This window comes from Sipha flava, unplaced genomic scaffold (assembly GCF_003268045.1).
Source record: "Sipha flava isolate LNK unplaced genomic scaffold, YSA_version1 220_pilon_pilon, whole genome shotgun sequence".
Classification (NCBI taxonomy): Eukaryota; Metazoa; Arthropoda; class Insecta; order Hemiptera; family Aphididae; genus Sipha; species Sipha flava.
Window position 1 is genome coordinate 785,798 of NW_020272849.1, and position 15,768 is coordinate 801,565.

At 27.3% G+C, this 15,768-nt stretch overlaps 3 protein-coding genes across 3 annotated transcripts; 1 reads left to right on the top strand and 2 right to left on the bottom strand.

The window, feature by feature from the left end:
- Positions 1–1,602: 1,602 nt before the first annotated feature.
- LOC112683133 (STE20-related kinase adapter protein alpha) lies at positions 1,603–3,633 on the top strand. The gene is made up of 3 exons (XM_025554028.1): positions 1,603–2,263; positions 2,328–2,847; positions 3,337–3,633. Exons 1-3 carry the CDS (start codon positions 1,860–1,862, stop codon positions 3,523–3,525), a joined length of 1,113 nt encoding a protein of 370 aa, XP_025409813.1. The 5' UTR covers positions 1,603–1,859; the 3' UTR covers positions 3,526–3,633.
- Positions 3,634–5,036: 1,403 nt separating this feature from the next.
- On the bottom strand, positions 5,037–7,187 carry LOC112683138 (protein lin-36-like). The gene is made up of 4 exons (XM_025554038.1): positions 6,856–7,187; positions 6,584–6,771; positions 5,396–5,572; positions 5,037–5,207 (listed from the first exon to the last, which is right to left on the bottom strand). Exons 1-4 carry the CDS (start codon positions 6,924–6,926, stop codon positions 5,086–5,088), a joined length of 558 nt encoding a protein of 185 aa, XP_025409823.1. The 5' UTR covers positions 6,927–7,187; the 3' UTR covers positions 5,037–5,085.
- Positions 7,188–11,960: 4,773 nt separating this feature from the next.
- Positions 11,961–15,749, bottom strand: LOC112683136 (40S ribosomal protein S11). Its single transcript, XM_025554035.1, has 4 exons — positions 15,627–15,749; positions 15,326–15,442; positions 12,209–12,414; positions 11,961–12,145 (listed from the first exon to the last, which is right to left on the bottom strand). The coding sequence occupies exons 1-4, from the start codon at positions 15,636–15,638 to the stop codon at positions 12,022–12,024; spliced, it is 459 nt and encodes a 152-aa protein (XP_025409820.1). The 5' UTR covers positions 15,639–15,749; the 3' UTR covers positions 11,961–12,021.
- Positions 15,750–15,768: the final 19 nt, after the last annotated feature.

Genomic DNA, 15,768 nt, shown 5'->3' on the forward strand with positions numbered 1-15,768 from the left:
GGGGGGGCAAGAATAGTGTTTTAAATATTCAATTTTATTTCTATTTATAGAAATTCGCTATCGCGAATCGAAGTCATATTCGATGTGCGGATTTATGTTACGGGGACGGTTACTACGAGTATTAACAATAATTAACCTTAAGTTAAGCATTTTGTAGATGATTTTTTACAAAGAGCTCTAGAAACATTAATATTGATCTTAACTCATACATTTCTAATATTTAAAAAAAAAGTTGTTTTATGGAATTATTTTGAATTTTAAGAAATTATTAAGGATGCAATGGTCTTGATTACCTTACGGGAGGGTAGGAAATGGTGTACCTTGGATTTTTTAAGATCATTTACATTTTTGATTAGTGAGCCTCATTTCATAATTGACTTTAGAGTCCCCAAGTGTCTATAGTTATACCACAATATTCTAAAGTAATTTAAAAGTTCAACTTACATTTTTAATGGGGAGGCCAAGCCACCTATGCAATGAGTTGACTCACCGTGCTGCTGTTAAACTGTTAATCGTATCCAGTACAGGCCTAGTTGCTAGGTCGTGAACGGATCCTGAGTTCACCGGCCGTACTCGTGTCTAGGGGGCCCACACAGGCCCGTAGCCAGACCAAATTTTCAGGAGGGGCAAAGCAAATTTTTGGGGGGGCATTATATATAAATGTATTAAATATTAATGCAATTTTTAATTTATTTACATTGACATCTAATTAAATTAACACAATGAATTACAAAATAAATTAACAATGAAACATATTTTACACACGTGTACTGCTGCAGTCGGCGATAAAATGAAAGAATATTTAGGTGTTCTATAATAAAATGTCAATTGATAGGAAAGTATTGAGCTACGATTACGATAACGTTAGCAATCAATTTGCCAACAGTCGTCGTCATGGCCCGGAATTTCCGAAATAAATACTACTATACGGCTGAAAAAACTTTTTTGATCTATTCTATTACCGATGAAAATGTTATAAGCAATAAAATACGTAACTACCTAAACATCTTTCTAATATTTTTAGGGGGGGTAATGACTGGGTATAGGGGGAGCAACGCCCCCCCTTGCCCCCCCGTGGCTACGGGCCTGGGCCCACATTCCCCAACATTTATAAATCATCGTTATTGTAATTGATATTATTTATATTATTTATGTGCAACCTTTATAAATCTGGCAGTCTATTATGCAAGTGTACATTTGACAAACAATAGTTGACAGTTATTGAAGGCTGTAGTACAACTATAACAATTTTAATTATATACCTACATTAAATAATAAATATTATGAATCATGATAATTTTAATGATTTGTGTGAGCAAGTTATGTTTTATTATTATTATTATTATTATTATTAGCTTCTATAATTACTTTTCATTAATTTAAAATAGTGAAAAATCTTGAATCAAACACGAGATCGTAATTTGTTGCTCTATTAAGAAGCACATTTTTTTTGTTTGATGAGACGATTCACTTTTCTGTGTAATTCTGGCATTTCTAGAGAAATCGTGACAGCCCGCCCACGCTCAAAAATTTAAATGCCCGCCCACGGCAAGAGAACATTCCGTGCCGCAATTGGAACAGCTGATCGCACGGTGATAACGCTATAGATAGTAACGTTGTCTTGAGAGCAGAGCTGTTGCACTGGTACGAGTAAATCGTACTCGTAGTGTAGGTAAGAAAACGGGACGCATACACTGTCGGTCACGAAACGAATCGTAGTTGGTCAGTGATTGCACGGGTTTGTTCGCCTTGTTGTTTTCTGGAGAACGAAGAACGGAAGAAACGAGTGGGAAAAAACGAGCCAAGCGCGTTTGGTTGTTTTTCGTTGGACGCGGTGTTAACCCCTCGTTACGCTCGAAATGAATTTCGAACCGGACCTTAAGCAGTACACAATGTGCTCGGTGTTAGGCTCGTGTTTCTCGGACCGCGCTATAGTGTTCCTCGGCAAGCACAATAAGAGCGGCAACCTGGTAGCTATGAAGAACTTCAACCTGGACACCATGTCCAAAACCGACTGTCAACTTATACAGGACGAGATATACAATACGAGGCAGCTGATGCACCCGAACCTTATACCGTACGTAACGTCGTTCTTGGACAAAAGCCAACTGTACGTGGTGTTCCCGCTGATGGGTTATGGTTCATGTCGCGACTTGCTGCGCAACCATTTCGTTGAAGGGCTGCCAGAAACGGTCATTGCCTTCGTACTAAAGGATGTGCTTCTGGGGCTCGAGTACATCCACAACAAAGGACTGATTCATAGGTTGGTAACATTTCCAAATTGTTATTCAAATTCTAACATCTTATTGTTTTTGTCCATCAAATAGGGCCATAAAAGCTAGTCATATTTTGATACGCGCTGATGGACACGCATGCCTATCAGGATTGCGAACCATGTGTTCACTTGATAAACGGTCTAATTTACATTCCTTGCCGTTACAATCGGCCAACAATCTAAATTGGTCCAGCCCTGAAATGCTCGAACAAAACTTGCTTGGGTACAATGAAAAGTCTGACATCTATAGCATAGGCATAACCTCATGTGAACTGGCCAATGGTTTTGTTCCTTTTGCTGAAACTGAGACCACATTGATGCTTACACAGAAAGTAAAAGGACTAATTCCACACTTACTGGACTGTACTACTTGTTACCCGTATGATGATAACGCTGCTGATAATGGTTACCAGTCTGAAGAAACCATTGGCATGAATGCTGCACCAGTGAGCAGTGTTAATACAAGAATGTTTACTGAAGCGTTTCACAATCTTGTTGAATTATGTTGTCAACGAGATCCAGAAAGTAGACCTTCTGCACTCGATTTGTTGGCACATACATTTACTAAACAAGTGCGATTCAGTTATTTAAATATTTCTTTCATTTATTATTACTTTTCATTCTTTATAAGAAATAAAAAAAAATTATAAAGGTATCATTTTTTTTATTTTTTTATCTACGATTACAAATGATACATTTATTTTACACTCGAAAATTTGCATAATTCTTAATGTTTTTACTCATCTACATAATATTGTTCAGAATGATTTTAATACATTTTTTATTGATTAATATATAAATTGTATTTAAATTATATAATAATATTTTCTGAATGCTTTATTATTTTAATATTTTACTTACCTTGTACTCAATCTCTGGACTCTTCTTAACAATATCTACAGATAAACCATTTATACAAAAGTACATATTATTGAAACATTATCTACAAATTATTTATGTTAATTTTGTTATGAATGCAAAAAAATAATTTATACATTTTTATTTATTAATGACTTATTCTTAATTTTATATATTTTAATCTAATAATTCTATTTTTACAGGTGAAAAGAATTAATGTTAAAGTTACTGATTTGTTACGACCTGCTGTACCATTGTTAAAGACAAATGTTGCAGAAATAAGCGATGATCTTGCTTCCGTAGGGGGTATGTCACAACAACTGAGCGATCTTGATCTGTTAACGTATGCATGGGATTTTGACCACAATGATATAATAGTACCAACACTATAAATACCTATTACCAGTATTAGTTCATAAATATCAATCCTCATTAATATTATATTTGCTATACTCTTGTTTAATGATAATTATATATACATATAAAACTATAAATGTTATTTTAATATTTAGTTATGCAATACTTAATATGATTGATTTATAATGGATCAATATTAGATAATTCAAATTATTTTCTGCTTTGGTATTTCAAAATTAATGTATTCATTTTTGGTTATTGTAGATTTCCAAATGTGTGAAGTAGGAATAAAAATTATAATTTAAAGTTTTGCGATTAGTTAATGCTATTATTATAAAGTATAACAATTACATTTAATCATGTAGAACTTATGAAAACATTACTTATTATTTATATTAGTTATTAAGATTAATATTGCAACTATTCTATTTACTTATAGTTAACTATAATTATAATAAGAAGTACGAAATAGTACTAAACAAAGTGTTATTTTTATTTGGTGCTTTTAGATTAATATTATTTTTTATTTTTTTTTTTTTTATATAAAGTTGATCTCTTTTTTTATATATAGCACATTTAAAACTCAGTCAATATATATATATTTTTTTTATTTAATTACAATCTTAAATTTACTTTGCAATGTCATAATTTTTTTAGTCAGGGTTGCAAATTAGTTTTGTCACATAGTTATGTAACTCATCTAATCGTTTATACTACCTCAATTAAATATTTATAACAATGCGACACTCAAAATTGCTCAACTTTTTGAAGTATTGTATGTTTTAAATTTGAAAAAAATTGCAATTCAATTTTTAAGCATTTTATTTTTTATTTCTTATACAAAGTTTTAAATGTGGTTTTAAAAGAATTAGATATAAAAAAAATGCATGTTTTCTGATATAGATAGAACCTTTTTCATTTATTTGTGTTAGTTATTTATCCCGACGTATGTTCTACATTTACCAAACTAAATTTTTAGTATTATTTTCAAATGTCTCATTCTACTATTATTATAATTAAAATTATTATTTTTTTATTTTTGTTGTTTATTATAGATGTAATTTATTATTTCTTGTTCTTATTTAGTTTAACTTTTGAGTTATACTATTTATATGAGTATTGAATAATATAATATTAATAATCTAAATGTATATGAAATATAATTAAAGAAATAAATTATACAGACAAACTTTGTTGTGTTTTATTTGCCCAAAACTTCATATTAATATTATTGAATTAACAATTAATTTGTATTAGTATAATCTAGCCTTTATTTGTGATATAAAATTTAAAAAAATTTTTAGTAGTATAATAGACTTGATAATTAGAAACAGTACAATTATTCAATAAACGTAATAAAATGTTTAACAAAAAATATTATAATAAAAAAACTTTTTTATTAATTTAAATGTTGTAAGGGTATTAAGGAATAATTTTAATTTTAATTTAACTGATCAAATACGTAATTGATGAATAAAATGAAAGTAAAATAAAATATAAATACAATTATACAAGCAATAATAATAATGTAACATATAAATAATGTGTATATTAATATATTAAAAACGGCCATAAAATAACAAATATTTAATGAACTAACGACAAGTATGTTTGTTAACTGACGATTCATTTAAAATATATGTATTACAATAATTACATATCCATGTTTGAGGATATTCTGAAGATACGAATATAAATTCTTCCGTTTGTTCCACACCTATAAATTCAAAGTTATCGTTTTAAGCAATTATAAACTTATTTTACATTGATTTAATACAACAATGTATGGCGTGTGTACAAATTGTGTTCAAAACAGGTACTACAACCCCCCAACCCCCATCATACTAATATAAATAAATTTATTTCTAAAACAGGTTTTTCAATAAAAAACATTAAATACTTTACCTTCTTCCTTACTTAGAACCGTTTTGGCATCAAAATATGGGTTTATTTCGTTACACATGGTTAAATGTTTCCATACATTTTCTTTGTTTGCCACGTATTTCTTACAAATTTTACAAACCCATACTTTATAACGATTGACATTTTTATATTTCTTAAATGTGGATGGATAAGTAAATTCTGTGTAAACATTTTTTATAACAAATTGTTATTATTATATGCCCTTATTGAATTTGAGGAATTTTATAGAGGTGATTTTCAAAGATTTACTATTTTTTTTTTAACTATAATTGAATTGTTACCTACTTTGCATAGGTATTTCAATACTTGTCATTTGTGGACGATCGACATGAAATTCTAGTGCCATTAAACAACCAATAACCCCATCGAGCAACATTTGACGCCCCTTCACCTTACCCAAATTTTTTTCCATATAATTTACCTTATTCCTTAATATGTTAGGTTAGATTTTTTTTATCTTATATATTCTATCCTTCCGTAATATTTATACATTATTGTAAGCATGTAACACATTATTTACATAATTTCATATTTAATAGTATATAATATACAATATGATTGAGGTACTCATCTTAAATATTTCAGTAAAATGTAAATCTTTAGCTACCTAAAATAAAACATTGTATTTTTCTTATCATCATTAATTTTTATGACGGTCTTTAAATTCATAATACTTTGAACGTCCTAGGGCATATGCTCCATTAGTTGTCATCCTCTTGTGACAGCTATGTAAAATACATATGTTAGAGTCATTAATTAATTAATAAATAATTAATCCTCATACCAAAATTCATCGAAATATTTCAATAGACACTGAAAAAGTAATCAATAATTTTTCAGAAGTGTCTTAAAAATTAAATTTTATTCTTTAATTTATAAAATTAATAAGACATTATAATAATAAAAAAGTATTTTGGTTGTCATTAGCAAGCTGTAACCGACAAAAATGGTCTTAAATTTTTAACTCTACATTTCTACGCCGTAAAATGTAAACAATCACGTAAGTACTGTTAATATTTCTTACTACCTACACGTGAAAAAAAAAATATTTATCATTTCAATGTGTCCCGATTTGGTGCTTTCAAAATATGGCAGCCCTACGCTACGCCCTAAGAATAATTATAGTCAACAAATTAACTAATATAGTAATCTAGATGTAGAATATTTTACTTTTATTTCCTCGTCCCGGAGGAAACTTCGTAGGAATTGATCCGGGTGCTAAGAATTTTTTTCGTATGCCTATAAAACATGACTCCTTGAAATGGACGGAACAAAGTCTGTCCGAGTTTTTATAATCCTTCTCCTGCAAACCAATCTTCTTTAGCCACAGACGCCTTTGATCCAAATTAGAAGGAAATCTAAACATGTTTAAGTCACATCATATAATTATCATCAACTTTGTTTAACTGTCGTAAAGTACCAATTAGTCAATTATAATTTACTTATGAAGCGTAAAGGTATGTTTCCAGTTATTGCATACAACACAAACTCCGTAATTTTTCATGACACTCATTTTACTTTATTTTTTTCGATTTATCAATTTTGAGTTGCACTCAATATTATTAAACAGAAATATTCACGTAAAGACGACCACACGTGAGGCGTTAATGCCATAGTACTGCCACAGATTACATGAAACCTTTAATATAATCTGTAATACTGCACCACGTATCATATAATGTGAATTCGAAAACGTCAAATGATATAAACGTTCGGAATATACCACCGAGACACCCATGAGAGAAAACGCTATCGATGTGATGTAATAAAATTAATGACGATATTGCTGGGAAATAAGCAATGAATTGCGATTATTATTACTATTTTAGGTACGTAAGAAGAAAATTAATTTAATTTTAAAATCTTGATATTTTTTTTTTTTTTTATTTTAATGTTGATATTTACAAAAAACCGAATTTGTTAAATCTTATAAAAAGAACAATTAATAAAAATTATTTGTTTAAAATTGTCATCAGGCTATAAAATTGACCAAGGTTCTGTATTGCCAACCCAAATTAACGGTATGTCCACGAAAAATTTCCACCCAACTATTTCGATAAACGAATAAATGCAGTAAAAGTTATGATATCATTTAACATCAAAATGTTTGAGTTACAGATAAAATAATTATTTCATACAAATTGAGTGCTACATATTTGTAAAAAAAAAAAATGTTTAAATACCTATATAAATTTTGACCACATTGATGGGATTTTTGATTTTTGAGGGGAAGGAGTGTCATGCGAATTTCAAAATCGGTCTTACAAATTCATACAAATTGCGTGCTAATTATTCGTAAAAAAAAATTAATTTAAATATGTTAATTTTGACCAGAGGGAGGGGCTGGTGAGATGTGTTGCCAATTCATCCTGTATTTTCGATTTTAGAGGGGAAGGAGTGTCTTAAAAATGTTGGTATTGGTCTTGCGAATTCATACGAGTTGTGTGCTAATTATTTACATCGTTTTTTTTAAATTTTTTACGGAGGGGGGAGGCAGGTAATATGTAACACGTTTGAAACTCCATTTTTTATACATCATAGAGAATTCCCTTTTACATCACATTGAAATATCCTTCGTCCGGACAGAATACTAACAAATTCATTTTTTTCAAAGTATTAAACTTTGAATGGTAAATCACCGGATAAAATGCTTCAGTTTTAGATTTAAGCAGCGTTTCGTTGGAATACGTAGTTTTGATCATCGGTTGCGGTCGTATTTGTACTAACCTGCTGTACAAGTATCGAACTTTGATGCAGTGGCATAGGCAAACATTTGGTTGAATTTTTTTTTTTTTTGGGGGGGGTGTTATAATAATTCAATGTAATATAACCCGTAGAGGCTTCGCCCCACACCCCCTTTCCATGCACAAGTAAAATTTATTACCATTAAAAATATAGATATGTTAAAATTGTATTAAAAAACACTAAATAACGTATATAAATATAAAAATAATCAATATTTTATTTTAATGACAAATATATATTTGTATCAGCAAAGATATTCAAAATATCATCGCTTTTTACATTTTTCGATATATCTTTTTTAATAATAGTATTAAAAGATCGCTGAGCCTCTCTTGAACCAACGATGTCCTTAGCCAAATTTTTATTTTTTTCATTGCACTGAAACTTTTTTCGCGAGTAGCCAAACTATGTAATTGGTATTGTTAATGCTATTGTGAATAGTTTTTAATTATTTCTTATTTTACGATTTTCAAAAAAACCAACAGATAATTATAAAAACAACGAATAACATTCTATCAAAGTTCCGATTTAAGTGAGGTATTAAAATATTTGGATGCTAAGCTCCCCCCTTTTCAACATGAAAAATAATAAAAACCTATTTTCAAAAAATAATAAAAAAATTTTTCGAAACACCACGTGTGAAAGTAGATTAAATGGTTTAGCAATGATGAATATGCACAGTGATATAATGTTACAACCAGGTTATACATAAATAAATTAGCGACCAAAACAAGAAAACTACGATTAATGAATTATGTAAAGCAATTAAGGGATATTTTTTGACTTTTTAAATGTTTTAAATAAAGTATAAAAAAATTAGAAATATGTTAATTGTGTACCTATTGTATAAACCTACCCACCTCGCTTCGTTGAAAAATCTCGGCTACACCACTGGAGCAGGTTAGTTAATTTATATTTTAATTAAAATAAATAATAAAATTAATTTTTCAATAATTCGCGTGTTGTTGTGTGCTAATAAAACATCGTTTCGTTACGAATTTATTTAAATTGTTTACACAGAGCGCCATACGAATGTTTGATACTCTAAATGCATAGCAGTCATAGGGGCAACTAGGAGGGGACTAGGGGGGCTTAGCTCTGCCGGATTTAGCCCTCCCCCATAAATATTCCATGTTATACATGGCATACCGCATACAACATACAAAAAAAGACACATCGCAGTAAATCCAACTTGGCTCAGAATCTAAAATATATTAACATGGTATATAAGAGTAGGGGTAATCTACAGGCTATTTTAAGTTTTGGTAGGAGAGCTGTATCCCCCCAAATGTTTTACCCTAGTTATACCTATGATAGCAGTGCCCATAAAAACCGGATCTGCAAAGTGTACATTGTACACAGGCCCCGGGCCTCTTACTAAATGATGAGGCCTCAAAAGGTGCAACGACTGACATGAAAATATCAATGTATAATTTATTTAAATAAAACTAATATTACTCGTATTTACTAACTTTACCAATAACCTTTGTGTCGCATTCTTCTAAGTTATTGCATTACGTTCTCGTGTTTAAATCATACATTATAAAAGAAATTATATGAAAATAATGTTTACTAGTTGTTTTAAAAATAAATGTAATATTTATTTATTTGTTTTCTTTTGTACATGTTTCTAACGATTATATTTTTTAACAAACAAGTAGTTTATGTCCAATAACATACCCTAAGTACTAAGTACAATAATATAGGTAGAGGATAACCATGTTAAATTTTTATTTCAATAATAAACAATCGTATTTGTTTAGGTAGGCACCTATGTAATAGGTATCATATTTTATTCAAACTTTAAAGTCCCGCCTCCCTCTATCACATTCTTTTCAGTTGTTATTGAAAAATGTTTTTAAATAAGAAGCCTCAAGAGTTTCACTGATTACGAGAATTAATGTAAAATATGAATATAATGAATAATGTGTGGACATATGGTCCGAATTAAATATACATTTTAAGTAAAATAATATTCTACTATAAAATTTTTTTAGTTGTTTTAAACATATTTAAAATACGAGTTTAAAACAAAACAACTCTGGTACTAAAACAGAGTAATGCAATTTCATCTTTATTCTTTTAATTGCACAATAACGGAAGAATCATGTACAGAACTCTAGTTCATCTCGATGATAGTTAAAATGTGTATCGTAATAATCACATTTCTGTCCTAAAACATCAGTATTTTCCACAGTTTATTAGTATACAATATTAAATATATAAAATAGCAATTATACTTTATGGACTACTTATATTATTTTACCATTAAAAAGCGTTCATTAAAACGTATTTTCAAGAAAGTTATCTGAAATAACTAATTATAACAAATATATTTAATCGTATAATAATCAAATAAAATTATAGTCATAGACGGTGTACAAATTATTTTAAATTTTCATAAAAATTATACTTGTTGGCCATTACCTTTACCACTACCTTTACTTTTTATAAAATTAATAAAGGGGATTACTTTTAAAATTTAAATAATGACATATATAAACAAATAAAAAAATTGTTTAATCCATAGTTGCGATTTTAATAACTGTAATTACCTGAAAATTAATTTCAAATTCATAACCTGCTATACTTTACAATATAGGTAATACTTCAGGCTAAGCATTTATTTATTTCTAAGTATAAGATATGCGTTGATTTATTTATATATTAATTTATTTTTACTATTTTATTTATAGCTAACTTTATATAAATTTAAAAATTAGAAAATTTTATAAATTAGAATATTAATATACTAAATATTATCAATACTTTTGTCTGGATTCAGATTGATGAAAATAATAATGTGAAGGATCAGACATATAAAAGTATTAAAAAAAAACTAAAATTTTGTAATTATTTTCTAATAAATTATTGATACCAATTTTATTAAACCTTTGAATAAAATTGAAAAATGTCTGTTTTAAATATGGATACCATTTGTCACATTCAAAATTTAGCACCATTTAATTTCAGACTACTTAAAAATATAAGTGAAATTCCTTTTTTTTACCAACTAATTACAATAGTACCGTTATATTGTAAATTATAATTAGGTTACCTACTTTCAAACTTAAAAATTATACTATTTTACAGTCTGTCCACGAGACTATGCCACGTAAAAACTAGTTGACTCTGCATATCTCTCCCCCCAAAAACTTGACAGACCATGAGCGAAATCATTCATCATCAGCAAACTTTTATCGAGTGGAGGGGGCCCGGTCATCGACGTACCTATTTACATGCGCAGACACAGCATGTCTCTGGTGGGACAAACTATATTAGTGCTCAGATGAGTATCAAGAATTATTGTATTAGATTAGGTAAAACGATAGATTAGATTATAAGAGCATTAAGAAAGTGCTATGTAGCTCTTACAATTTAATATGAATGATAATTCATAATATTACTATTTTTGTGAGTAGTAAGAACATTAATAATTTATACATTTTAACACTACATATGAAATATTAACAATAATTCAACACTTCAATTATTAAAAATTCCTTACTAAATGGAAACTAAACGTTTTGATATATTCTTTACTTTCAATGAAAATAATCTCTAAGCAAAGATTCTATACTTTATACAAAACACACAACATTAATATTGTGCAACAAGTCTTAATTTTTATTTTATTAAAATTTAAAAGTATTATTAAGGTTATGATTAATTTCAACTGTTCTTAAATTTTTATAAAACTATTTTCATATTTTCTAACACCTTTAAATATCATGCATTTAAATAATCTAAAGGAAATAAATATTTTAAATTCAAATAAAGGAAGAGTAAATAAAAACATACATTTTTTTTTGGGTTTCTAGAATTTATTAGAATGAATAAAAATAATAATATTACATTTAAATCTAGAATTTTTTGAAACCTTTCTTTGCTCCTGTTCCCTTGGTGACTTTCAGTACATTAAATCTGACAGTTTTACTCAGAGGTCGACATTCACCAATAGTGACAATATCTCCAATTTCCACATCACTATAAATAACAATTTTTATTATATAACAACATTAATCATTATTATGCTGTTAGATAACATACCGGAAGCATGGTGACAAGTGTACAGACATATTTTTGTGACGCTTCTCGAAACGATTATATTTACTAATGTAATGCAAATAATCCCTCCTTATCACAATGGTCCTTTGCATTTTCATTTTACGCACCATACCAGTCAAGATACGTCCTCTAATTGAAACATTACCAGTGAATGGACATTTTTTGTCAATGTAAGTTCCATCAATAGCCTAAAAATGAATAAATAGTGTTGATTATTATAATTTATTGGATAATTTTGGGATTAAAAATGATTATGAATTTTAAACTACGAACTTAAAATATAATTAGATATTAGTGTTAATATGTATCTACATAATATTGTCAATTTATTCATATTTACAAGCTATAAATAAATATTTTAAAATTTCATTTAAACATTTTTCAATACATAAAATATTGAGACCTTCGAGTATAAATTAATTTTATATTGATTTGAAAAAATGTTAAACATTTATCATTAATATATAATACATTACAGTAAAAATTTAATATATTAATATTAGGTATACAACAAAAAAAAGTAATTTAATATAATTATTAAAGATAATAAAATTGGTTCTCATAAATTTATTAGTTTGGTATTAACTAATCTTAAGATTTTCTGAAATATAAAAGAAATCCATATATAATAAAAAACATATTTAAGGTTTCAAAAATAATTCTTATCAGATAACACAATTTAAAATCAATGTCAAATTATTCATAAGACCGTCGTGTTGTTATCATCATATCATATAATATCCATTAATTGAGAAAATATAAATTTTAAATCATAAGCATTAGGATAACTATAATTAAGCATGAGCCAATTCAAATAATACACTTATTTATCTATATACCTATATAAATACATTAATAGTTTATCTATCCTTATATGAACTAAAAATTGAAACAACTTTTGATTGTAATTGTAAAAAAAACAAAGTTGGATATGCTTGAAATTATTTAAATATTTTGTTAATTTTCTATATTGATGAATGATATTATTGAAAATTTAAAGAAACAAAAAAAATTAGAAATACAAATCAAAAACACATTGTTCATAAGATCATCTTGTTAGTTTCAATACATAAACTAAAAATATCAGAACCTATTTTATTTCTATAATTTCTGAAAATAATTTAAGTTCTTAGCCATCTCTTAATTCAAATTAATACTTGATAATCCATGTTACAATCATACTTAACTTTAAATTTAAGTTACTGTTACTTCAGACAATATTTTTTACATAATCAATAACACAATGTAAAATCAAAGAAAAGTAAATAATAAGTTATAAGAACATCATGTTAGTAAAATAATATTATTAGTTTGTTATTCAATGCAATAAGAAATAACAATTTAAAAAATATAAATTAGAATTTTATACAGCAATCAGTAACACTTTATGAAATCAGGGTTATTATACTCATAAGACCGTCGTGTTAGTATCATCATTATAATGGTTTTGCGTTTATGTATTTTAATCAAATTTAAAGTAAAAGCATTTTAAAAGAGTCAGTAACACAGCATAAAAACACCATAATTATTTTCATAAGACTCATGTTAATAATATCATAATAATGATTTGTTATTTAATTTAATAAGAAATATCCAACAGTTATAAAAAATAAATAAATATTTCAATTAGTAATCAGTAACACAATATAAAATCAAAGTAAATTAACTCATAAGACCGTCGTGTTAATATCATCATATAAACTAAATATGAATAATGGATAAGAGGTAAAATAAAAACTGTATCCCATAAAAGTGAACTACACAAGGATAGTCTCTAATTTTTCAAAATATAACTAAATTAAGGTGATTACCAGTCAAGATTTTCTTTCTCTTTTTATCACATGTACAATATAGAGATTTAGTCATTTTATATTTCTAACATACCGATCTATTGATACAATAATACTGATTTTAATTTGTCATAAAGTCTTCTTTAGATCGATTTTCCCACTTTTATGATTTTTCTCCCAAAATTTCACAAAATAGGATTTAACAAATTGGAAACATAAAAATAAATGTTTAGGTATGTTAAGTACAAAATTTAAAAATGTAAGAAATTCTATCTAAAGGAAACTTTACGACAAATTCAAAACAGTTTTCAAAATCCTTATTGTCTTAATAGATTGATTGGTATATTCAAAATAGAAAACGTCTAAATCCCTATATTACGTGTGTGATAGGAAGAGAAAGAAATTCATGGCTTGCATCCCTTAAAAAAAAATGTATACATAGAAATAAATAATTAAATAAATAAAAGCTAACCAGTAGTATAAACAGTTTCAAATTAAAAATTCATCATCAGATATATACTAAGTTGATAAAATTGCAACTAAATAAGAAAAAATAAAATCATGATTTATATAAAAAAGATAAAAAGATGAATATATTAAGAAAATTTAGTCATTTTACATAGAGATAAATAATTTTAACAGTAGTTTATTTAAAATTAGTTCTCATTAGGCATATAAATGTTCAAAAATATTAATACTTTGGTTATTATTTTTAAAATCGGTTGTACATTTAAAATATTATTAAAATTATTTTTCTTTATTTAATTGTGAATGTGTAACTCCTCTAAAACTGAATTAATGTAAGTATTATTTTAGTTATTTAATTGACTTTGTATATACCTGATGATAAATTTTTAATTTGAAATTAGTCGTACTTTACATATATAATACTTCAGGTTTTTACTTATTTAATTCTATATATATAAAATGTTATTTGTTTATTCACTTACATATTAATTTACAAGATTAACCATTTATTAATTCTTAATTATTATTTAAATTTTTATTATTGTATTACCTAATTTTTCATCAACTACTTGTAGAGAATGTATAAATAGGATAATCTAATAATGAGAATTATCCTTTAAGCTGTTGATTCTTATTTAACAATAAAAATATATAATATAAAATATTTACTCAATCAATAACAATATTGATTAATGAAGTTAGAAAAACATCATGTTTCCTAACAAACACAATATTTTACTATATAAATTTAAATATTAGACACAATAATAGGGTAAGAGACCATAGAATGAGATGAATAGAATAGATGAATGTATAAAATATTGCATAAAATAATACTAACCTCTCTTGGGGTTTTAAAACCAAGACCAACGCTGCGGTAATGACGGAGGGACTTCTTCTTCTTGGATTCCTTGCGGTTCAAGAATACGGTAGGTTGCTTTTGGAAAGCTTTTTCGGTCTAACAAAATAAAACAAACATATTACATTACAAGTACGTACAAAATCATGCAGTTCATTTAAAATTATGTGTCGCGATGGCATTCCATGTGGTCTGCGAGCGCTTTAACGAATTACAAAATTGCTTGACGTGATGTGCTCATTATATACAAACTATACATGACTGGATAGTCAATTAATATTACCTGATCGGCCATGTTGAATAGAATGAAATCAAAACGGAATTAACCGACGATTTCGATGTGCTGTTGCGGAAGACAAACGTCGAAGAAGTCGAAGGAAAGTGTCCGATGCTTTTCAGACCATACATAACCTCAAACACGTAAA

Excerpts from the sequence above, each read along its gene's own strand:
- LOC112683138 (XM_025554038.1), bottom strand. The coding sequence starts at position 6,926 with ATGAGTGTCATGAAAAATTACGGAGTTTGTGTTGTATGCAATAACTGG. Across the intron at positions 5,573-6,583 it reads TCCGGGACGAGGAAATAAAA|AATTTACTTATCCATCCACA; the intron begins GTAAAATATTCT and ends ATGTTTACACAG. Across the intron at positions 5,208-5,395 it reads GGTTCTAAGTAAGGAAGAAG|GTGTGGAACAAACGGAAGAA; the intron begins GTAAAGTATTTA and ends TTGAATTTATAG.
- LOC112683133 (XM_025554028.1), top strand. The coding sequence starts at position 1,860 with ATGAATTTCGAACCGGACCTTAAGCAGTACACAATGTGCTCGGTGTTA. Across the intron at positions 2,264-2,327 it reads AACAAAGGACTGATTCATAG|GGCCATAAAAGCTAGTCATA; the intron begins GTTGGTAACATT and ends TCCATCAAATAG. Across the intron at positions 2,848-3,336 it reads CACATACATTTACTAAACAA|GTGAAAAGAATTAATGTTAA; the intron begins GTGCGATTCAGT and ends CTATTTTTACAG.
- LOC112683136 (XM_025554035.1), bottom strand. Across the intron at positions 12,415-15,325 it reads GTTTTAAAACCCCAAGAGAG|GCTATTGATGGAACTTACAT; the intron begins GTTAGTATTATT and ends ATTCATTTTTAG. Across the intron at positions 12,146-12,208 it reads CACTTGTCACCATGCTTCCG|TGATGTGGAAATTGGAGATA; the intron begins GTATGTTATCTA and ends TGTTATTTATAG.